The sequence below is a fragment of the Tachypleus tridentatus genome, chromosome 12 (assembly GCF_004210375.1).
Source record: "Tachypleus tridentatus isolate NWPU-2018 chromosome 12, ASM421037v1, whole genome shotgun sequence".
In the NCBI taxonomy this organism is placed as follows: domain Eukaryota; kingdom Metazoa; phylum Arthropoda; class Merostomata; order Xiphosura; family Limulidae; genus Tachypleus; species Tachypleus tridentatus.
Genome location: NC_134836.1, coordinates 60,346,775 through 60,372,334, shown reverse-complemented (window position 1 = coordinate 60,372,334; position 25,560 = coordinate 60,346,775). Strand labels below are relative to the sequence as shown.

The following is a 25,560-nucleotide window of genomic DNA, read 5'->3' as shown; positions in this document are numbered from 1 at the left end:
TAAAGTGTCATAATTAGTTATTGAGTCGTTTCGTCTAATATAACACAAACATGTTTGTCACTTTTCAATGGCCCGGCATGGCCAAGCGCGTAAGGCGCGCGACTCGAAATCCGAGGGTCGCGAGTTCGCGCCCGCCTCGCGCTAAACATGCTCGCCCTCCCAGCCGTGGGGGCGTTATAATGTTACGGTAAATCACACCTTTCGTTGGTAAAAGAGTAGCCCAAGGGTTGGCGGTGGGTGGTGATGACTAGCTGCCTTCCCTCTAGTCTTACACTGCTAAATTAGGGACGGCTAGCACAGATAGCCCTCGAGTAGCTTTGTGCGAAATACCAAAAACCAAACCAGTTCTCAACTGATTGTGGTTCAGCAGCTTGCTTTAGGGTTTTATAATGTTAATACTTGTGTTAGGTCTCTGCATTGCTTTGTTCTGGCCGTTAATATTATTGTATTTACTATAAACTATAATAGAAAGTTTTACTTTCCGAGTTTCTCAATTCAATGGAAATAATATTACCAGATTAATATTTTATGGTATATATAATATAATATATAATAAATTATTGACAACTCATTACTAGCTGCTCAATACCAAAATCAAACAACAGTTTTGTTTTGTTTTTAATTTCGCGCAAAGCCTCACGAAGGCTATCTGCGCTAACCGTCCCTAATTTAGTAGTGTAAGACTAGAAGGAAGGTAGTCATCACCACCCACCACCAACTCTTGGAATATTCTTTTAACAACGATTATTTGTATCGTCTGTCACATTATAACGCCTCCACGGTTGAAAGGGCGAGCACGTTTGGAAATACGAAATCGCTACTTTCAAATTGCGAGTCGAGCACCCTAAATACCTGGCCATGCTAGGCCTACAAACAACCGACAAGAAGGTAATTTTTTAGATTAATAAAAACACTTCAGTTTTGTCTTCAACCGAGCAGAGAACGTTTTAAAAGCGGTTTAAGTTTACATTTAAGGAAAGTTCCAACTCCAACACACGAGTAACGTTTCAGGCAATATTTTTATAACGCGTGTTTTAATACGATAGTAATATCGGGTAGGCTTTACGAACGAGATAGTCTTGGTGATCCGTTGTATGCGTTTAATTTACTTTCGATGAATTTTACACGAATTTTTTATATTAACCACAGGTTATACATTAAGAATTTACATTAACCACAGGTTATATATTAAGAATTTATATTAACCACAGGTTATACATTAAAATTTGTATTAACCACAGGTTATACATTAAAAATTTGTATTAACCACAGGTTATACATTAAGAATTTATATTAACCACAGGTTATACATAAAGAATTTATATTACACAAAAGTAAAGTTGTTTTTTTATCTGTGAAAATTTATTGAAATATTTATATATATTTTAAAAGTTTAACAATATTGTAGTTGAAATGTTAAAAGTGTTTAATGTTCAAATTCTGTGTATCGAATAATTTATTTCTATGAGACTATCTTTCACTACGTTTAAAATGAAGTAAAGAGAAATCTCACTAGATTCCAGGTTAAATCTTAATTTTGCAAAAATCTGCCTGGAAGATATTCATAAGAATTTATTCAGGAGTTTTGTCATCTTTGACCTACACGCAAGAAAGTGTAAGTTTTTACTAAGAATCAATAATATTTTTTTTCTTCTTACTGCTGATGATAGACGAGTCAAGCAATCGTGCGTGTACATGCATCATTACTACAGGTAGAAAGTGAATCCCGTTCTCCGAAACAAATTAACGTGGAAATGAAGCTAGACTGAACTTTATCTAAAGTTTACGTGCTGACTGATAGGTTTAATACAATTCCTTTTCTACAGAACTGTTGCACAACGAACTACCATTAATCACCTACATATAAATATAAAAAAAAATTGGGATAAAAGAGAGAAATGCCATTCTTGTATTTTCAGATTCTCTGCGATAAAAAATGACTGAAACGTTAGTTTCTTATTATGTTCAAAGCCCAGGAACAAAAACCTATTAAAATTCTTTGTTTAATGAATAGTTTGTTGAATTAAGGGGCTACTAATGCTATTCTATTATAATATTTTTCTTTGACTACCATGTTCAGAGAATTAATATAAAACTTTTCCTAATAAATCGGTTAATAGTTTAATCATATAGTTGTATCTGGATTTATATATGCCAGAAACTTTGCTTCAAAATATTGTAAAGAGTATGCATTAAATCAACAGTAATAATCATTAGTTACGTGACTCTGTTATTTTTCATCACCATAGACTTCCAGTTAGCGGATGACATTGTAAATATGTATTAAATCATAATCTCTTGTATGTTTATGTTTATCCGCTAACTGGTCGCGCAATATTTGACCAATCTTTAACAAACTTGGTATGGTATCTCGTACGGCCCTCAGTAATAACACGGGGCGTGTGTATGTTTTCTTATAGCAAAGCCACATCGGGCTATCTACTGAGCCCACGGAGGGAATCGAACCCCAGATTTTAGCGTTGTAAATCAGTTGACATACCGCTATACTAGCGGACGGCTAATAACATGGAAGGGTTAAAGTTTTCTTTGTTCATCTATCATGCCAGTAACCGTGAGCACATGTAGCTCGATTATATTTGAGGGTAGGTACACTGAGATTGTGATGAGTAATATAACCGATGAGGTTATAAGACTGTTAATAGCTTTATTTATGGTAACGCCACGGAATTTAGATGAACAGTTTCTTGTCATCATCTCATACAATCCATACAAACGCTCAAGCATGATCATTTATGGTGATTGCTTCAGCTAATATCATGTGACGCCAAACGAAATTTAATTAGGATAATTTCTTAAAAGTTAATAAATTTATGCTGAATATATTATTTCTTCAATACTAATAAAATAAATGGAGTATATTACAAATAAAAGTTGTTCTCTCCTGGCTAAAATTACACTCACGAATATTCCAGTTTGGGACCAAACAAAACATGTTTACTGTTATCACATTTCTCTCTTTCGGTGTAGTGTAAGGTAATCATTATGACTTTTACACTGTTTAATATCCTGGATCACCATATATTGTAATATTATACATGCGTGTAATAATATTCATATATATAGGTATGCATATGAATGAAATATATTAACCAACGCATACTCTTAGTAGATAACTCAGTTCATCACCCTAATACCCATAACAAATAATTTCTGTGTCACTTTATATTTCATATTTGCTAAAATAAACATGCAGCCTTTAGGCACCATCCAGAAAGAAAGATTACTTTAACTCAAATGATGTAATGGAACTAAAAGTAATCACGGACATAAATAAGCAGAGACGGCCCTTACTGTTATAGTCCATAATTATCCATGCAGTTCAAATTTCATGTTGTCAGCTATAAAACACGCTAATATACCCCGACACTAATATAGCAAAAGTGCCAAGGATGACAATAAAATTACTTTCACCATTATAGTTCCGATGAGTATGAATACATATGCTTCTCTGCTCACAGTGTTATCTGGGGAAAGAAAGGTGTTTATATTGTATTATATCGCATAAAGAAAAAACAACAACTAGTAAAATGACACACACTGTGTCCTGATTTATACAAGACATTCCAGTTTCTCACGCTCGTAGGATTACAACTTTCTTACTGCACTTAATTTGACTTATCAAACCCTCAGTCACTGGTATGTTCGAGAAGTTTTTACATACAAACAATTGTGGATATGAAAAACAAAACTAAATCTTAATTTTCAGAAAGCAAGATTACAATCACAGCTGTATTTACCACTATCCGTCAAAAACAACCATCAGTTTCCTAGGAACTTGTCTGACAACTTCTATAACTTCAAACACCTATTGAATCACACAAAACCAATACTCTGATACCAACTATCATAATCACAACAACACATCAAATGCAAATCTATCAATTAATCGTTCAATTCTCGTTACTATGTCATTACGCGATGTCATGTAGACATCTTGCAAAGAAACTCCACTACATATCCAAGATAGGAAAGGAATTCCACTTTCTTTCAGTTAATTTACAATTATTCATCTGCATCTCTTAATCCAAGCACTTAATCCCAGTAAAACTTATTACGAAATGAATGTTATTTACCTTATTTAGAACTTCTAAGATAACCAGAAATATACCCTCAGATTCTTACCTTTAAGTGTGTTAAGGCCCGGCATGGCTAGGTGGGTTAAGGCGTGCGACTCGTGATCTGAGGGTCGCGGGTTCGCATCCCCGTCGCACCAAACATGCTCGCCTTTTCAGCCGTAGATGCGTTATTCGTTGGTAAAATAGTGATCCAATAGTTGGCGGTGGGTGGTGATGACTAGCTGCCTTCCCTACAATCTTACACTTCTAAATTAGGGACGGCTAGCGCAGATAGCCCTCGAGTAGCTTTGCGTTAAATTCAAAAACAACAACAACAAAAGTGTGTTAAAGTTCCGGGTTAGAGACGTTTCTATTAAGATATAGCCATCTTTAATTTTCAGTTACTGGGTAGACAGAAGACAGTCAATAGAAAGCATATTCCGTTATAAGTGTTTTTTTTGTTTTTTTTTGCTTTTAGAACAAAAGGATGGGATATACTCCTATTTTAGTAATGCGCTCAAAGCTAGTAGGACAAACTGCCAAAAACACGTCCAAACTAAAATGTACAAAATAAATCCATTAGTAATGCCATAAGTGTATTAACTTATTTTGCGGTTCTCAGGTACATTGATGTCCAAGACGAAATTGTTAACTATATCTATGATACGGTCAGTTAGAAAAACGTACCACAGAGAACGATGACGGACAGCAGCAAAGTCTGAACTTATCAGGCCGGATTCAGTATCCGCTGTATATCTTCCACTGCTAGACGAGAGACAGAGTATACAGAAAGAATTGTAATAACTCTGATACCAAACTAAAGTGTCCCTCAGCTCCCAGGTTAACAGCTTCAATAATCAACCTTGTGTATGTTAAAGAAGAATATGTACCCCTCAGTTACGTCAACATTAATATACCCCTCAGTTATAACAACTATAATATACCCCTCAGTTATGTCAACATTAATATACCCCTCAGTTATGTCAACATTAATGTACCCCTCAGTTATGTCAACATTAATATACCCTCAGTTATTTCAACATTAATATACCCTCAGTTATGTCAACATTAATATACCCCTCAGTTATAACAACTATAATATACCCCTCAGTTACGTCAACATTAATGTACCCCTCAGTTATGTCAACATTAATATACCCTCAGTTATGTCAACATTAATATACCCCTCAGTTATAATAACTATAATATACCCCTCAGTTACGTCAACATTAATGTACCCCTCAGTTATGTCAACATTAATATACCCCTCAGTTATGTCAACATTAATATACCCCTCAGTTATGTCAACATTAATATACCCCTCAGTTATATCAACATTAATATACCCTCAGTTATGTCAACATTAATATACCCCTCAGTTATATCAACATTAATATACCCCTCAGTTATGTCAACATTAATATACCCCTCAATTATGTCAACATTAATATACCCCTCAGTTATGTCAACATTAATATACTCCTCAGTTATGTCAACATTAATATACCCCTCAGTTATGTCAACATTAATATACCCCTCAGTTATAACAACTATAATATACCCCTCAGTTATGTCAACATTAATATACCCTCAGTTATGTCAACATTAATATACCCCTCAGTTATGTCAACATTAATATACTCCTCAGTTATGTCAACATTAATATACCCCTCAGTTATGTCAACATTAATATACCCTCAGTTATGTCAACATTAATATACCCCTCAGTTATAACAACTATAATATACCCCTCAGTTATGTCAACATTAATATACCCTTCAGTCATGTCAACTGTAATATACTCCTCAGTTATGTCAACTATAATATACCCTTCAGTTATGTCAACTATAATATACCCCTCAGTTATGTCAACATTAATATACCCCTCAGTTATGTCAACAGTAATATACCCCTCAGTTATGTCAACATTAATATACCCCTCAGTTATGTCAACATTAATATACCCCTCAGTTATGTCAACATTAATATACCCCTCAGTTATGTCAACATTAATATACCCTTCAGTCATGTCAACTGTAATATACTCCTCAGTTATGTCAACTATAATATACCCTTCAGTTATGTCAACTATAATATACCCTTCAGTTATGTCAACTATAATATACTCCTCAGTTATGTCAACTATAATATACCCCTCAGTTATGTCAACTGTAATATACTCCTCAGTTATGCCAACTATAATATACTCCTCAGTTATGTCAACTTTAATATACCCTTCAGTTATGTCAATTTCAATATTCCCCTCAGTTATGTCAACTCTAACACGTCTTTATTTTTGTAACTTAATCCCGTCATACTAAATATGCTCGTCCTTTTAGCCGTGGAGGCGTTATAATGTGACTATCAATTCCACTATTTGTTGGTAAAAGAGTAGCTCAACAGTTGGCAGTAGTTGTTGGTGATGACTAGCTGCCTTCCCTCTAGTCTTACTCTGCTAAATTAGGGACGGCTAGCGCAGATAGCCCTTGAGTAGCTTTGCGCGAAATTCAAAAACAAACAAACATTTTCATAACTTCCACACACATAAAAATAGCATAACTTCATTTCAAAATGGATTGACTGATTGTTTTAGAGATAAGTAAAAACTTGTACAAAATCCTATCTGTGCTCTGCCCACCACATTATCGAAACCTAGTTTCTAACGGGGTGAGTCCGCAGACATGCTGCTGTGCTACTGGAGGTTCGCTTCAGAAATGATTCAAAGAGAAACATGACCAGGTGAGTATAACCTTATAGAACAATCATTGCTTAAGCTGAACGACTAGCGTAAGTTTATGAAATTTGCAAAACACCAGCAAAAGTACTGAATATAGTATGTCATAGTATGTTAACAAGTAACAATGTCGTCTCTTCACATTATATTTACTTGTCAAATGAAATGATCATAAAATTATACATGCTCATATGTGTGTATATATTTATACAACTTAAAAAAAACAAGTCAAACAAATAAATTAAACAAAAACGCTGCGCTAACTGAAAAGATCCCAGGGTACAAGATATAAAATGTACCCTAGGTTTTGGAGGTGACTGCTGCAGAAGGACCCACATTGCGGTGAGGATACACCGTCTATCAGTCTTAACCTTCAATCTACAATCTCGAATAAGAAATAAAAGAGTAGAAATGGATATAGAAATTGAAATTAGGAGATCAAGCCCACAACGTCCCACATCTATATTACTCTTTACTGCCTGTAAACAGTAGTGGAAAAGTGACTGCTCTCCAAAGTAAAGAAGAAAAAATAATTGAAAAATATAAATAAGAATAAGAGAAAATAAGAAAATAAGAAAATAAGTTATTATTCTAGCCCACATTATGGTAGAAAGGCACTAACTGATAGCCGAGTAAAGGAATTGTACTAATATGAATAGTCCTATCCAATTATTTAAATAAACTAGTATAGCTCCCCACCACTCCCATTCACCAAGTTTATTGTGACTATCATGTTCTAAATGAGCCTTTATATGCGACAAGGTGTACATCCGCATTAAATAGTGCCATGTTATTAAATAACCTTATTCATAACTAAAAACTGTTTCACGAAACATAATTATTTGGAATTTGTTTATTGTATTTCGCACAAAGCTCCATTAGGGCTAGCTGTGTTATAATTTTAATATGGTGGAATAAACAGAGGTCAACTTGCTACTGCCAACTTTTGGGCGACTCTTGTCTGGAAAGATTTACAAATTTTGGTAAAAACATTGACAGTCCAGAATAAGCTTTTTTATTATTTCAACCAGCGTTTAGCCTTTGTAGCTTCTTCAGGGTTAGTATGAACAACTTGTCAGACCAAATACTGGAGTTTGACAGTCGCTCTACTGACGTCCTACTTCTTTATACTTGGCGATCCTTGCACGAATTGTTTTACAAGGCGTTTTTCTCATGATTACGAGAGTATGTTATAAATTTATTAAACAGTCAGTGTAACTTTTGCACAAGTGCAATATAAGCAGAGATAAAAATAAAGATGGCGCTGCAAAGATGCGTTATGAAACGCTGTATCTCGCTGATGATGCTAACATTCTAACGTTTACATGTGCTAATCCTGTTTTATATTTGTGTATGTGTAACAAAGTTATTGCAATTCTCTCGTACCATGAGGAAAGCTTTAGTCATGTGAAGAATATACAATATTTATAAGTATTAGGAACAAACGATAATACAGAACAATGTAAACAATATACAGAAAAATACTTGCAATAGTGTACAAAACGTAAAGTAACCTAGAGTATGAACAATATGTCCACTGAATGTAATAACTTGTAATACACATTACTTTTTGGAATATAGATTATGGAATTGTAAAGACACTAAATGTTCAAGTATGATTTCCTTGGTTTCAATTTCGTGCAAAGCTACATGAGGGCTATCTATGTTAGCTGTCCCTAATTTAGCAGTGAAAAACTAAGAGGAAAGGCGCTTAGTCATCACCTTCATCGCCAACTGTTGGGCCACTCTTTTACCAACGAATAGTAGGATTGACCTTCACATAATAACACCCCATGGCTGAAAGGACGAGCAGGTTTGGTATGACAGGGATTCGAACTCATTTCGTGAGGAAGTTTATGAACATAAGAGCTGTAACGTATCATGAAAGAATTGTGTATCTTACACTTTATTATATAACCTGCTATCATGTAATATTTAACCACTATATGTAAATAAACTATATCGTCTAAAAATCGAGGGTGTTTATAGCTTATCGTGTCGAATAACCAAAGATGTTGAAGTTCATTTTTCGTTTGCAACACTATTACAAAAGAAACGAATTAATTATTGAGAAATGTAGCAAGATAATATATAAACTTATCATATGCTCAACTAAAGTGAATAATATTCTCACAAGTATTTGCATTATTAAAACGTACTTTTTGTATTATATTATAAATTTCAGCAAACAACAATCGCACCACAGCTACGACGACAGAGGGCGTGTTTCTTTATTGTTAGACTGTAAAGTGATAAAACAACAAAATATAAGAACTTTAAGAGGCGTCATTTTTTATATGCCAATGTTACTACTGATATAATTCACACAACATTAGAACTTTCTAATTATATGAAAACATGTAATTATTTCTTTTGTTTTATAAAGCAACCATAATATCATTCACAATATACCAGGAAAAGAAACCTCTCTAAAACTTTCTGTTAATTGGTTGAGAATTTTATGATAATGATAATAAACTAATTTTTGCAGGTCTAAACTGATCGAAGTAAAAACTGTAGATTCACTTATCAGTAATTACATTTATAATTACAGTTATAATTTATAATTGGAAGACCTTATTTGAAAATGAAGGTTAATAACTGCTACGTTTGTTAGATCCATTACATCAGTTGTTGTGTAATTGATTGAAACCTGTGCACACGTATATCACTTTGACGAAAACCTACCAGATCCTTATAACTATTATTTGTATTAAAAACACATTTTATTTTCATTAAAACTCTCGCTAGTACAGCGGAAAATCTACGAATTTACAACGTTAAAATGAGGGGTTCGATTCCCATCGATGGACTTAGAAGATAGCCCGATGTGGCTTTGCTGTAAGAAAAGAAATATTTTCATCAAAAATTAAAAGATCGTATAAATAAATTTGTTTTTTGAATTTCGCGCAAAGCTACTCGAGGGCTATCTGCGCTAGCCGTTCCTAATTTAGCAGTGTACGATTAAAGGAAAGGCAGCTAATTATTACCACCTACCGCCAAATTCTTGGGTTTCTCTGTTACAAAGGAATAGTGGGATTGATCGTAATATTATAACACCCTCACGGCTGAAAGGGCGAGCATGTTTGATGTGATGGGGATTCAAATGCGCGACCCTCAGATTACTAGTCGAATTCCGTAACCCACCTGGCCATGCCGGGCCTCAACAAATAAAAAAAACAACTAGACAGTGATTATTTGCAACCACATTTAATTGGATTAAAATGGGCGACTGTATTTCTAGATGTTAAGGCGTTCGACTCATAATCCGAGGGTCGCGGGTTCGAATCCTGGTCGCACCAAACATGCTCGCCCTTTAAGCCGTGGGGGCGTTATATTGTAACGGGCAATCCCACTATTCGTTGGTAAAAGAGTAGCCCAAGAGTTGGCGGTGGGTGGTGATGACTAGCTGCCTTCCCTCTAGTCTTGCACTGCTAAATTAGGGACGGCTAGCACAGATAGCCCTCGAGCAGCGTTGTACGAAATTCAAAAAAAATAAACAAATGTTTAGATGTTTGCGTTGTGTGGCCGAGGTGGGATGTTAAATAGACTTTCCTTTCTGCTATTTTATTATTTTGATTGTTCAGGTAACAAACATTTCGACTTATAGTTTGTTTTTTAACACAAATTAACTTAATTATTTTAAGAAATGTTTAACTTTAGCGAATTTGCAAATTGTAAAAATATAAGTGAAAAAACAAGTCAACACGAGCTTTTTAAGAATCGAAAACTACGATTGAATTCTCGAATTGAAGAGAGACTAATGTGTTCCAATACACAAACGACATCATAAGGAAGTATCTTAATCGGATATATTTTTGATTGAAGGACTTCCCTGGACTTAACGGGTAAAAGTCTGATCGATGTTCTCGGGCTAAAACATGTACGCTTCTGAGAAACGCGTAAAAATATTCTTTGTTTTTACACCTCCAGACCATAAAGAAAGAAGGGCGTACAAACCATGTGTTTGTGATGTTAGGAAAGCACGTATGCTCGAGAAATCTATTCAATACAAACATACGAAAGCAACTCACCCAAACGCATTTTTCGAGAGATTGTCCTTTTTTTGCATATTTTTATTACAAACTGGCTTCTTCTGATTTTTTTAACGAAATTTAGGTTGGTTAATATTACGATATGAATTTTACTGTACAGATATTTAGAACATAAATTCAGCGAATTTTTAACAGAGGTTATTTTTTATACTGGCAGTGCAGCTAAGCAGTAACTGATAATTGGATTTTATAATATTATGGCTATGACAGATAACTGAGCAATGTAACTTCTCAAGCAATCAGAGATACAAGAGATTGGTCATTCAAGCAACACTTGTAAAGGAATATTTCGTTAATATGGTTTTACAACAGTATCAGATATGACCACCGCTAGTAGCAAGACCGATACTGCATGTTCCAAATCAAATAATTGATTTATAGTTTATCTGAAAGAGCTGTTTTAGGACATAATTAGTGTCGAAGAGTGTGACGCATCTCCTAACAGCAGTCAGGACATGTTTGATTGGATTGAAGTCCTATGAAAATATAAAATTTCCTCTTTTTTAAGAAGAGTGTTAACTGGTTTACCAAGGTATGGAGGACATTTTAGTGTGTAAACCCAAACTTTACATATATTATTTCCGTAATGTGTAGCAGATGTGAGTAGCCTATGGCTGCCATTGGTTGAATCTACAGGAAGTCTCTCCACCAATCAGAAACAGTGGTAATCCAAGTAATCATAACAAGCTCTCCACAATCTACCAGGATATTATAAAAGACCGACAACACCTACATATACACTGACTGACTTGAAGACGAGAGGCGGAAGAGTTTCAAAACGTTGTCTTCTTCACTTGTGTATCTACAACAGACAGTTGACGTTCATTTTACAAAGTTTTTCATCATGTGTAGCATCATTGGGCCATTCAGCAAGATGTAGAATCGACTGGTATGGGTATTAACACTTTAATTAATTAAACTAAATTAACCTAAATAATGTCCTAAGGAGATTGAAACGTTGTTCTATGTTTTAATTAAAGTTTTAATACCCATACCAGTCATCTTTAGCACACATGTTTTACTTCAACTGGGTTTCTCGTCATCATGAAGATATTATAGAATCGTTTCGACCCACGGGTTCTTTAAATAGTACCACACAAATCATGTTGGCCTCGAGGATTATGCAGAAGAGCAAATTTCACCCAACTTCTCTGGAACTTAACGAATTTTGCGAAAACATTTTTATGAGGACTCCTCGAAAGCGGATCTCAAGTTGGCACTGATTTGCTTTAGACCATGTGAATGAGTAGGCCTACTAATTACCGTTCATAACCTGATTAAAGAAAGTTGATTCACATTACAGAGGCAATTATCATTAAATTGAAAAAGTGCAAGATAAGTAGTTCAGTCATTAAACTTGCATTACAGTTGCCCTGTTAATGTGGCCCTATGATCCACAGGTTCGCTAATATATGTATTTCTTAAGCCTTGAAATTATTTGTGGCGACATTGTACCTTTCAATAGTCAGGAATTATCGACCAAATAAATATGTAAGTCCTACAAATGCTTTGTACCTAAACTTAACACACCACTGAGTTAAAATGAACATATGGGTTTGATACCTCAACTTAACACACAACTAGGTTAAAATGAACATATGGGTTTAATACCTCAACTTAACACACAACTAGGTTAAAATGAACATATGGGTTTAATACCTCAACTTAACACACCACTGGGTTAAAATGAACATATGGGTTTAATACCTCAACTTAACACACCACTGGGTTAAAATGAACATATCGTTTTGGTAACTCAACTTAACACACCACTGGGTTAAAATGAACATATCGTTTTGGTAACTCAACTTAACACACCACTGGGGTAAAATGAACACATCGTTTCTATAAAGTGTGGTTAATCATCTGTGCATTAAATATTTTTATAACCGAATATGTGCATTATACACTGTTATTATTATTATTATATAAAACATATTTAATTATGGTTAAAATCTTAACCTCTAACTATTTAACATTTGATCGAATTACAGCTGTCCCCAGCGACACAGCGGTATCTCTGTGGCTTTAAACAACAGAAACCACGTTTTGATACCCGTGATGGACAGAGCACAAATAGCTTACTATAAAGCTTTGTGTTTAACTTCACATAAACAAATACTTACAGTTGTTATGATTATCATAATACCTTTAGCTGGTCTTTGTTCTAGAGTTAGCTGAAATTGAACTCAGTATTTCTCGTTTAAGTGCCTAATGTAAATAGCAATTGAGGTGTTGTTTATTGTGTTGAGACTGACAATCTCAACAAATGTGTTGCGTTGATTTGTTGTCCACATATTTTTCTTTGATGTGTTGAATTAATTTGAAGCATACAGTAAGTTTTATTTTATCTGATTCTCTGAGTTATTTTCTCATTTGGGAATAAGTCTCAAGTATTTATTCTTGTTTCAAATATGTTGAACCATAGAAAATTGTAATCATTGATTAAGGTAACTAAAAGAGAGTTTATGATGTAATTAACTTTACCAGATGTCTGAAAGCCAAAATGTTTGCACTGAAACCCCTAACCCAAATCACCAGTAAATTTTGAAAATGCGATACTTTTATATTAATTCAATGATGAGAAGATAAAAGAAATATATGAACATAAAATGTTCAAGAAAATTCTCATTCGTATTACAGATACCTTTCTAGTAATTTATTTATATGAGCTTATGTTTTGTTCTTTAATAAAGAGAAAGTGCATAAATGTTTTATTATATGCACATATGTTTATTATACACTTCACGTTGTTTTGTTTTGTTTTCATTTCAACGCACTGTAAGAGCTACAGACTTGTTTTCGATTTACGATTAATAAAAGTTCTGTCCTACGTTTCGTAATGCCCTGTATGGCCAGGTGGTTAAGGCGCTCGACTAGGGTCGCGGCTTTAAATTCCTGTCACACCAAATATGCTCGCCATTTCAGCCGTGTGGACGTTATAATGTGACGGTGAATCCCACTTTTAGTTGGTAAAAGAGTAGCTGAAGAGTTGGTGGTGGGTGATGATTAGCTGTCTTCCCTCTAGTCTTGCACTGCTAAATTTGGGATGACTAGCACAGATAGCCCTCGAATAGCTTTGCACGAAATTCAAAACAAACAAACAATTCTTTAGGCTTACTAGTACAGTTTAGCCCTACTTGTAATGTATAAGGATAATTATCTTCTTATTTTTAGTTACAAGTATTGTTTAATATATTTTAATGATATTTTGTTATTGTGTATATGAACTAAGACATTCGATAACTTTAACATGTTATAAACTTACAGGAATGATAATAAAAGAACAAAGATTAATGTATGTTTTACAAATACGTTAATACGTATGAATGAAACGTACAGTTGTATTTGTTTGTTCTTTGTCCCAATTTTGTAATTATGGAGTTTCACCAAGTACCGTCGGTTTCAAGTATCAGTTATGTTCTAAACTGGTTAACTATATCTGTATAGTAAGTACCATGAGTCTGAGATTAGGAAAATATTATTTTGTGATTATATATCTTCATTATTAGTCTTAAGTGGAGACCATGAGTGTAACATGTAACACATATCATTGTTTTTCACATGACCTGTATAGATATATCACATCATTCAGTTTTATCAGTTTTATTAACGCACAGTTGACATAAACTACATCTAATATATCACAAGAAGATTTAACACATGTGTTGTTTTCATTTCTTTATAAAACTAAAGTGCCGTTCATTTCATCACGTGGAAAACAAAATAAATATTTCTTCTTTTTTGTATGGCTGGGCATGCCAGGTGGTTAAGGCGTTCGACTCGTAATTCGCGGGTTCGATTCCCTGGCACATCAAACATGCTCGCCCATTCAGCGGTTGGGGCATGATAATTCTGCGGTCAATCCCACTCTGGTAAAAGAGTAGCATGAGAGTTGGCGGTGAGTAGTGTTGACTAATTGCCTTCCCTTGAGTCTTACACTGCTAAACTAGGGATGGCTAGCGCTGATAGTCCTCGTTTATCTTTGCGCAAAAACCAAAGAAACCTTTCTTATATAATTTTAAAATGATCTGGAGAAATAGTTATTCGAATATTTTTTATTGTAAGCATTCAAATATAGACGGAATATATACTTTTGTACATGACGTACTGTCGTTGGTGTTTTTGTAAATGTGCTTTTTTCTTTGCATTAAGAGAATATTCTGTGTTTATAGTAGTGTCTATTGTTTAATTTCTTTTGTGATGAATATTTTATAATTGTTTAGTTTTGTTCATAACAAGAGAGTTAGAAGCTATTATCTTAAAATAAATGTTATGAAAAGTTTTCTTACGTAACTCGGTTAAAGTCGTACGTTGTGTTTATAACTCATTGACGTCAAAATTATAGAACGTCGTGTTAAATTTATTGATGTCAAGGAACAGTTAGCAGACGATTAACTAATAAACATATAAATAGTGTTAGATGAGCCGAAAACAGCAGAAAGACAAAGACAGAGAAGACGAGAAACAAAGTTACCAAGAGTTCGGCCAAAGAAAAGTTAATAGTCGTAATAGAGGAAGATCTAAGTAACTATTAAGGCCTAAGGATTGATATATATATTAGTTCTAAGTAACTATTAATATAGGCCTAAGGATTGATATATATATTAGATCTAAGTAACTATTAATATAGGCCTAAGGATTGATATATATATTAGAGCTAGAATAACGGTGTTGAAAGAGATAAGTTATTTCGTCAATAACTGTATTAAAGTAATTGAACCTGCCTGCGTGGACTTTGACTAAATGTAGACAATTATTTGGAAGTAGGCCTACGTGCGAAAAGCAGACGTTTATAGGAAGTAGGCCTAAGTACGTAAACAATGATTTTAGAAGTATAGGATACAACCGTGGTGACTCGACGTAGTGAACTATGGTCGGATAGTTTAGCAATTTCAATAGAGAAAAATCGTTCGGGTTGTAAACAATTCTAAAGCAATTGAATAGGCCTAAGTGGACTCCTGACAATAAGGAGAGAGCAGTATAGTGTTTACGACACACCCATGATCATTTACACTGTAAATAATTTGTTGTACATTCACTTAACTATTTCCGAATTTATGTATTGTTTTAGAAACAAGTGAAATGAGTGCTCTTCGTTTAATTTTTGATTTTATCGCCAACAAATCACAGACACCTACTGTAGAAGAATCTTAAGTCCAATAACGACACACAGTATGTATGTATACTTACCACATAAGCCTTTAATTGACAAGAGGAGAGGGAGTTCATAACTAGCATTGTCACTAGACACACTACACTTTAATAGTGGGACTTGATTTTCAATCTTGTAATGCATTTACGGCTCCAAAGTGTGGAGAGCGCTTTGTTTTTTGCTATCAATGAGACTTAAACCATAAACCTCCAGCTCCAGACTCTAGCATGCTAACCGTTGGGCAAATAACATAAATTTAATACATATTAACATTTAAGTAACTACTAACTTCAACTTAAAATTGAAATAATAATACGTAATGTACGTAACATAATAAATCAGAGACTCATCCGAAGGAAACTACTCATCACTACCCACCGCCAACTCTTGGAATACTCTTTTAGGACCAAATAGATTAACTGATTGTGACATCATAACGCCTTCAAGGCTGAAAGAGCGAGTACGTTTGGTGGAACAGGAACTCGAACCCGAATCCCTAAGATTGCGAATTAAGCGTCTAACCACCAGGTCATGCTAGGCCCTCTGACGTGTAAATTGTGAACTAATAACATAATTCTAACGTCGATTGATAGCGTTAAGTTTTATATATGTGTTTGTCAAAAACAAACCAATACATAAGTCTATCTGTACTTTGTCCACCGCAGCTATCCAAACACGACCTGTGGGGTTGTTAAAAATCTGTATTTTTATATGTATTATTCGTCTATTTGTATTATGCTATTGATTCATCAGATATAAGATTTAGGCATAGCACGTGGATGAGAATGTAAATTTAAATTATTTCCTGAGGAAATAGTTTGAGGTTTAAAATAATTACATATTTTAATAGAGTATTTCATAAAAGAGGTATAATTATGTTTTTTAATACTTTAAGTTGGTTTTGCCTCTTTCAATATCGAAAATAATATCAAAAAGTATCTGTGAATGTTGGACATGTTATAAATGACATTTATGAAAATCATGATAATAATACTAGTTAGAATAACAGGTTAATTTCACAGAAATCTAGTTGACTGAAAACTGTAATTATCGATTTATTGATTTTGTTTATGAAACCAAGAGAGTTTATATACAAGCTAAACAATATCTGGCCTTTTCAGTAGATATTTTTACTCTATTATTTTAAATTACTTAGTTAACTGGAAAAACATTTGTTTTATCGATCGTTTGTTGAAACATGAAATGGATATGTTGGCTTAACTTTGGAAACAAATTATATCCAATACGAACTAATTATTTACATGCATTCAGCATCAGGTGTTGAACCAAGGGAATCTTGAACCAATGTATTTAATTTAACAGTTTACATTTCTACTAATACTATAATCAAAACATTCATTCCACACCGCCAGTAACTAAAGACACCAATTTAAATATTGCTTATGTGTATGAAAATGCATAAAATCAAAAGTAAATTGAACAACTGAGTCTCAGGTTATGAGGCTTCACACACATGCACATAACATTGACAAAGAAAATCAGGTGAAAAAGATATAAGTTCTGGCATTTCAGAGGAAATACTTCCATGATGAGAGTTAAAAAGGCCCCCCGCTGTACTGGCTAAAAATCAGGGGTTTGATTCCTCTCGGTGAGCTCTGCAGATAGGCCGTTGTGGCTTTGCTATAAGAACAACACAAACACACACACACAGAGTTAAAAAGTTAAATCTATAAAAAGCCTATTGACAATACACTATCTTGTATTATCACGAAGCCTATTGACAGTATACTATCTTGTATTATCACAAAGCCTATTTACAATACACTATCTTGTATTATCACAAAGCCTATTGACAGTATACTATCTTGTATTATCACAAAGACTATTGACAGCATATTGTCTTGTATATATTATCACAAGTATAATTTTGTCATTATACAGAACGATTCTTTTCACATATTACTAATACAAATATATATATTTTGATAGTGCGTCCGCTGGCCCTGACAATTCGTGGCCGATCAGTACCGGTTGTAGAAGGAGAGATGGTATCGTTAACTTGTACAGTAGAGGGCGCTCGACCAGCTGCGAATATTACCTGGTACAACCGTTCAGAAGTTGTTCGACCTCAACCAATAGACAGCAAGGACTTGATGAGCGACGGGACCTATCGTACAACTAACACACTGGTTTTTATTGCATCAAGACACGATCACCATGGAGATTTCTTCTGTAAAGGAACAAACAGTGTCATCCAAAAACGGCTAGAAACACCTCTTTTCCAAGTTACTACTTTAGAAGTTCTCTGTAAGTAGTCCATCAAATTACTGTTTCTCCAGCATTTCGAAGTATAATAATGGAGTCTGTTTTACTTGTACTGAAGAGTAAACCAAAATATTCCCTTCTGTAGATGAATAGAATGAATATGAGTTATGATACTGCACTATTTCATAGATTATCATGATGCAAGGTATGGCACTCAGGCACTTGTACGTTATATTTATTGTTTCCGAACATAATTCACGTTCACATTTGGAATACTTTGAAGCGTTGTAAACTTTTCACATTTGGAATACCTTGAAGCTTTGTAAACATTTCACATTTGAAATACCTTGAAGCGTTGTAAACATTTCACACTTGGAATACCTTGAAGCGTTGTAAACTTTTCACATTTGGAATACCTTGAAGCGTTGTAAACTTTTCACACTTGGAATACCTTGAAGCGTTGTAAACTTTTCACATTTGGAATACCTTGAAGCGTTGTAAACTTTTCACATTTGGAATACCTTGAAGCGTTGTAAACTTCACGCTTCATTCATTGTTTAGTTAGCTATTTACACTTTATGGTATAAAAACAGCTGGATTTTTATGATGACACTATGTAACAAAATTTTTAATTTTTCTTGTTCCTGGGTAGAAAGTGTTATTTCCCAGTTGCTTATGCCTAAAGTAAATGGAAAAGACCTATTTTTTTTCTTCAAACTTTGATTTTGTGACCTGGTAGAAAATAACGAAAAAATGATGAGAGACTATATTTTTGGGCTGATACAAGAAGATGATTTACATTACAGTCACAAATCTCGAAAAACTACTCACTTGTAAAATTTTTGTATAACTTTAGTATAAATACATGTAAATCTTGATTCATATGTTGTTTTATTTACGAGGTCTGTTCAAAAAATACGCGGACTGTTTGAATTGCGCGGCTCCAGTTGGTTCCAGGGGAATCCGCTTGATGTCGCTAGGTTCGCACAGATCAGCTGATTACGACGCCATTTCCCGATTGCAGATATCTTCATTTGTGTATTAGCTACGCGGTTTTAAGTGAAGTGCGATTTTTTCGTTTGGCGGATTTCAGAATGAATGACCTGAAGAAGCAACGACTTGCTGTGAAATTTTGTGTTAAACTTGGAAAATCTGCGACTGAAACTTTTGCTATGCTTAAGACGGCTTACGGTGATGTTGCTATGAAGCGTACGGCATGTTTCAAGTGGCATGAACATTTTAAGGATGGTCGACAGTCCATTGAAGATGATGAGCGTCCTGGAGGTCCTTCCACGTTAACTGACGACCCACACGTCGACAAAATCAACACCCTGGTGCGGGAAATCGACGTCTGACTGTCAGGGAGCTTGCTGAAGAGTGTGGGATACCAGTTGGATCTTGTTACGAGATTTTGACCGAAAAATTGAAGATGCACCGCGTTGCTGCGAAATTCAGCCCTCAGAACTCGTGAGTTTTTGGCCAAACACTCGATCACTGTTCTTCACCCCCCCCTACTCACCTGACCTTGTTCCTTGCGATTTTTTCTTGTTCCCCAAACTCAAAAGACCCTTGAAAGGAAGAAGATTTGAGACGATTCTCGAGATTAAGGCAAATGCAACGAAGGAGCTGGAGGACATTACAAAAGAAGCGCACCAGGACTGTTTCAACAAGTGGAAACACCGTTGGCATAAGTGTGTACGTTGGGGAGGAGAGTACTTTGAAGGGGTCCCAGACCTGTAACTTCTAAAAAAAGTACATTTTGTTTTATGACGTCAGTCCGCGTATTTTTTGAACAGCCCTCGTAGACCTTATGTGAATAAAAATGTGTAAATTTGCCCGTTTTTACATAGAAAATAGGTTAATTTCTAAATTTCATTATCCAGATTACAAAAGCAAAGTTTGAAAGGAATAATGGCCATTTTTTTGTACTTTTACAGCATAAGCAATTAAGAAATAACACATACTCTCCAGGAACAAAATTTTGTTACATAGTGTAATCTGTATGAAGTTCTAAATGGAGAAGAAAGGGCACTTTATAATGTTTTTATTTATTTTCATCTAATTATCCAAGAACACGCAGTATATACACAAGAGGGTTTTCAGTATTAGTTTATGTGTTGTAATTGCACAGTTCTTACCTCTAATCATAATATATACGATATCAAAGTGCCGTATGTGTGTTCATCTTTCACACTTATACATTTTGACGTATCTTAGTCAACTTAACATATAGTCTTAAAACTCCATGTGGTTCAGCATTCGTAAAGTATCTCCTTCTGTAACATTTCAAGGATACTTTTCGTTCCCTGTGTTACTCCTTCGATCTCTGTCAAACGACGAAGACATCCTGGGTTGAAGAGTAAGACTGACTTTCTATCTGTTTTTGTTGTTTATCGAATACCTCAACTAGTATATAAACACTTCTATAAACTACATATTAAGGAATACATTTTTACTTAGAAGAGACTTTTTACAAATTACATTTTCGGTAGTTTTATTGTCGGTGCAATTATTTAATGATTTGAAACTCTGTAATAGCTAAAGTAGGGTGAGAAAATGGGTAATTATATGCTGAACTCTGGCTATATTTACTGGATTAGAAAGTCAGATTTCTTACTTGTACTCCGAGTCACCCCACGTATTTCTTTGCTCTGAAGGAACATCGAATACAATATTCTTGAGCCTCAGCCATACACATTTTACCAAACTCGATATGAACGTAAACAGAAAAACGATATTTTATTATATTTGCACAAGCATTGGATCTTTCCTTATATATATGTAATAGCTAAAATAATCGTAAATATAGAAACACGTCATGCAGTATTGCTAACGTATACGTAAGATATAAGCACTAAGCCAATGAACTCATGATGAGTATTTTAGCATGTTTGGGTATAGTTTAAACAAACAGGTTGCAGACAGGAACCACAGGAGTTTGCAAATATTCACAAAGACATATAAGAAGGTGTATAATCGATGATTAATACACATATAAACATTAAGATGGGTGTCCAAAGTAAAAGATACTGTATTAATAACATATGTATGCCTAGGCCTTACAACTCTCTTCTTATATTATATATATAGTATTACGTGAGATGCTCATGTTCTCTAAATCAGTTTTCACAGTAAGAGGCTTTGGTGCAATGTTGTCCTCCTCTTTAAATGTCTTTGAAAATCCATCAAAAGTGCATGTTCAGTTACTTCTTATGGCACATTTAAAGGTGCAGACGTTAGTGGAAGGCACCTACCTACAAATAGCATAACATGAACTTGCTTTTTACATGCTTGTCTTTTGGATCAAATAACAGAATGATTTGAAAGTATAGTTGGATACTTTGTTGTGATGAAGCGTCTTATTTATCCAGTCTGTAAAAGTACAATGTTTCCTTTCGATAGGATGATGTCAGCAAATTCGTTTGATATCGTGCAGTCGTCTTAACACATTTATCGGTTAGTCGAATGTAGAAGGTACTAAAACATAGTTGTAAATTACAACAACCTATATAAAACTTTTTCTGACATCCCTTGTATGATTTTTTGAAATGATGGATCGCTGGCAGGTCAACAGTAAGTTGTGTTCGTTTTGTAGGTACTTAAGAATTTATAGCTTCGTCAAGTATGACCGTACATTCCTTTACTATTCATCTCAAAGAAAATTCTGCCCATACATTTCATGACTGTAACTCTTTCTTTAAACCACGTATAACTTTGGTATAAGTTTGTGAACGCTGTTCAAATATCGATTTTGTAGATCTAAATCCATGTGAATCGTCAAAAGTTCTTTTATAGCCACAGAATGGTAAACCATTGCTTCAGAGAGTCTGAGATCCAATTTTCTCAAAATAGGCCAGTTTTTAAGCACCATTTATACCTACGGTTAGAATAAGGAATTTCAGTTCGTGTAGTCATAAAGCTCAAGAATTACCAGGCTCAAGGTTCTGGGTATGATACTTACTTTTGTAAGTTATAAACAAATGTTTGTTTATTAGTTGACGACAAAGGCTTTGGCGAAAGTTCTGACAATCAAAACTACTGGGAGCTCGTCCTGTTGTGTCCAGGTCAGTATGAAACAAACAACAAACAGCCTAAGAGGGGTTATGTAAGATCACATATATAAATCATAAAGATTAATATGTGGAAAACATAGCCATTAATAACTAACAGTTCGCTAACCCTAAACTCATCACGGACTTTAGGACATAAAATTAAATGAGTAATACAGACCACATGGTGAAACAGAGACTTCACGAGTTGAACTCAAAGTCAAGAATATAAGATTACACAGCTCTGCACATCGCTTTCTGGTATATTATTGTGACAGTCAAAACTGAAAGCAAAGCCATTAGGAGTTTTTATTCTACATAAATGCTTCAAACTTTCATGTATTTACCAATGATTGGACGTATTGTGTTTGGAGAGTTAGAAGTGATCCATGCGACACTGTTTAACTGGACTTTCTTCTTAGCAACACAATTATGGAGTGGGAAGTCATTAATATGAATGAATGTATAGATCTTAGTTTGACTTCGAGCGATATATTCACTTCTTGACAATATATTGATGTGACACAAAACGAGCTTGGACAACGTTTCGCATCGTTCAATCAAACTGGATTTTGTTTTATGCAAGACGATTCACGTTGTCAAGCTGCCAAGATTGTGATAAAGTATCTTGAAAGTGTTCTAAGTTCAGTAGCACTCTTTTATGACGTCATCAAGCACTGTTTACGTTAACATTTAACACGCAGAGCTTCGTTAAATGAGAGCTTCAATGATATGACACAACCACCAAGATTGTCTTTAACAGTAACGGCACCAATTCCAAATACCAATTCCAAAGAATACAGACGTGGTTTTCTTCAGAGTAAGTTGTATTTAAAAGAACTCAAATTACTTGTAAATAAAGGTATATCGTAAATGGAAGTGACACATTACTCAGTGAATAGCTTATATCCCTCAGATGTATTCTAATTTCATCATTTGTAAATAATTTTACTGAAGAAATATTTAGCTATGGAATCATGCCTCGTTAATTTATAAATTAACCGAACTTACAAACTTTCAACATATGGTGTGTATAATTTGTAAGTTAACCTTTAATGATTTCAGTAGAAATCCACAGTCAAAATGCTTTTTTGGAACTATACCAGATTGTAGAGATATTTTCAAACTTACACTTTATGTGTGCTGAATGAAGTAAGTTTTTAAATATTGCAATAATTATAGTAGAACGTTAGGTTACATTTAAATGACTGCTTCTACCTGTTTATATAGTGGGAAGCCGTTTCATCTGCTAAGCCTCATTATAGAAGGTGAAACGTTGTCTCTCTCTAGAATAACGCAGGAGCAGTCAGATAAAGCCATAATTCTACTGTGTCTACAATGCTAAAAATACCCTCGAAACAGCGTTATGGCAATTAGTTTCAAACTTGAGTTATTTAGTTGAATTTCTCAAGAACTAAAACAAAAAGACTGAAATTTTATGGTTTTTAAGGTAAATTAAAGTTTGCTTGTTTTTTTTTTAATTTGAAGACATAACTCATTTTTGATTGAGTTTTCCTAAGCTCCATTTCATGTGATAAAGTCAACCAATAAACAGTATTTTTTAATGTTTAATATAGTACTAAATGACAAAATATCTTAAATAAGAAATATAGAAGTATACAGAGTTTTATAAATGTCATTTTTATTCAGCTAATAAGTGTTTCTATGTAAATATGTATATTTTATAAAGAACTATTACTGAAAGTATTTTGCATTATTCAATGAAAACTATTTATGCTAGTTGAAACAGCTAAATATCAAGTATTTCAAATACATTGATTTTCGTAATTTCATTTGCTGGTGGACTGGATTAAGCTCAGTTTTCAAGTATATATGATAACCACGTGAGACTGGCCAACTAAAGAAACATTTGCAGCAAAGTTTAAACATTAAGGAGATAAAATACAATGGTAAACTATTGCATTTTGAACAGCTTTGTTCAGACTTTTGAACATTGTTTAAATATCAGGTGCCATTTTTAGTATTTTGTTTATTTTTCACAAACGCATTAAACGATTATTTTGTCGAGTTACAGTTTCCCCAGCTGTTGAGGTGTTACCACGTGGCTACTATTCCGTAACTGAATCCGACAAGGCCATCTTTACGTGCTATTTCAACGCCAATCCGCCGAACGTTACAGAAATCGTGTGGTTTAAAAACAACGACATTTTCTCTCAGACTCCAACAGACCGATTGCGTCTAACTAAAACACCAATTCCTACGTTAGAAATTCGAAACGTCAGGCGTGAAGATGCTGGGACGTTTAGTTGTCAAGTTAAAAACGCATATGGAAGAGGAACATCAATCAATTTGGTAGAACTGGATGTACTGTGTAAGTGACTTATTAACATCTGGAATACGTGAACATCATGAACGAGTGTAGCAAAATGACGCTTTTAAAAAGAAATCATTATAATCGAAATACGTTTCAACTTAGATATTCATTTCATTCCCTGCTATGATCAGTTCTTTTCTACTGATTATTATGCCATTGTTTAAGTTGTATGTCTTTTCTACCGATCATTATGTCACTGTTTAAGTTGTATGTCTTTTCTACCGACCATTATGTCATTGTTTAAGTTGTATGTCTTTTCTACCGATCATTATGCCATTGTTTAAGTTGTATGTCTTTTCTACCGACCATTATGCCATTGTTTAAGTTGTATGTCTTTTCTACCGACCATTATGTCACTGTTTAAGTTGTATGTCTTTTCTACCAATCATTATGTCATTGTTTAAGTTGTATGTCTTTTCTACCCATCATTATGTCACTGTTTAAGTTGTATGTCTTTTCTACCGACCATTATGCCATTGTTTAAGTTGTATGTCTTTTCTACCGATCATTATGTCACTGTTTAAGTTGTATGTCTTTTCTACCGACCATTATGTCATTGTTTAAGTTGTATGTCTTTTCTACCGACCATTATGCCATTGTTTAAGTTGTATGTCTTTTCTACCGATCATTATGTCACTGTTTAAGTTGTATGTCTTTTCTACCGACCATTATGTCACTGTTTAAGTTGTATGTCTTTTCTACCGATCATTATGTCATTGTTTAAGTTGTATGTCTTTTCTACCCATCATTATGTCATTGTTTAAGTTGTATGTCTTTTCTACCCATCATTATGTCACTGTTTAAGTTGTATGTCTTTTCTACCGATCATTATGCCATTGTTTAAGTTGTATGTTTTTTCTACCGACCATTATGCCATTGTTCAAGTTGTATGTCTTTTCTACCGATCATTATGTCACTGTTTAAGTTGTA

At 34.2% G+C, this 25,560-nt stretch overlaps 1 protein-coding gene across 2 annotated transcripts in view; it reads left to right on the top strand.

Moving 5' to 3' along the window:
- Window positions 1-25,560, top strand: part of LOC143233385 (hemicentin-2-like) — a 165,252-nt gene that overhangs the window by 112,667 nt on the left and 27,025 nt on the right. For both annotated transcript variants that reach the window (XM_076469577.1, XM_076469576.1), the window contains exons 4-5: window positions 17,971-18,288; window positions 24,331-24,627. In XM_076469577.1, coding sequence (XP_076325692.1) covers window positions 17,971-18,288; window positions 24,331-24,627 — 615 coding nt within the window. The remainder of the gene's footprint in view (window positions 1-17,970; window positions 18,289-24,330; window positions 24,628-25,560) is intronic.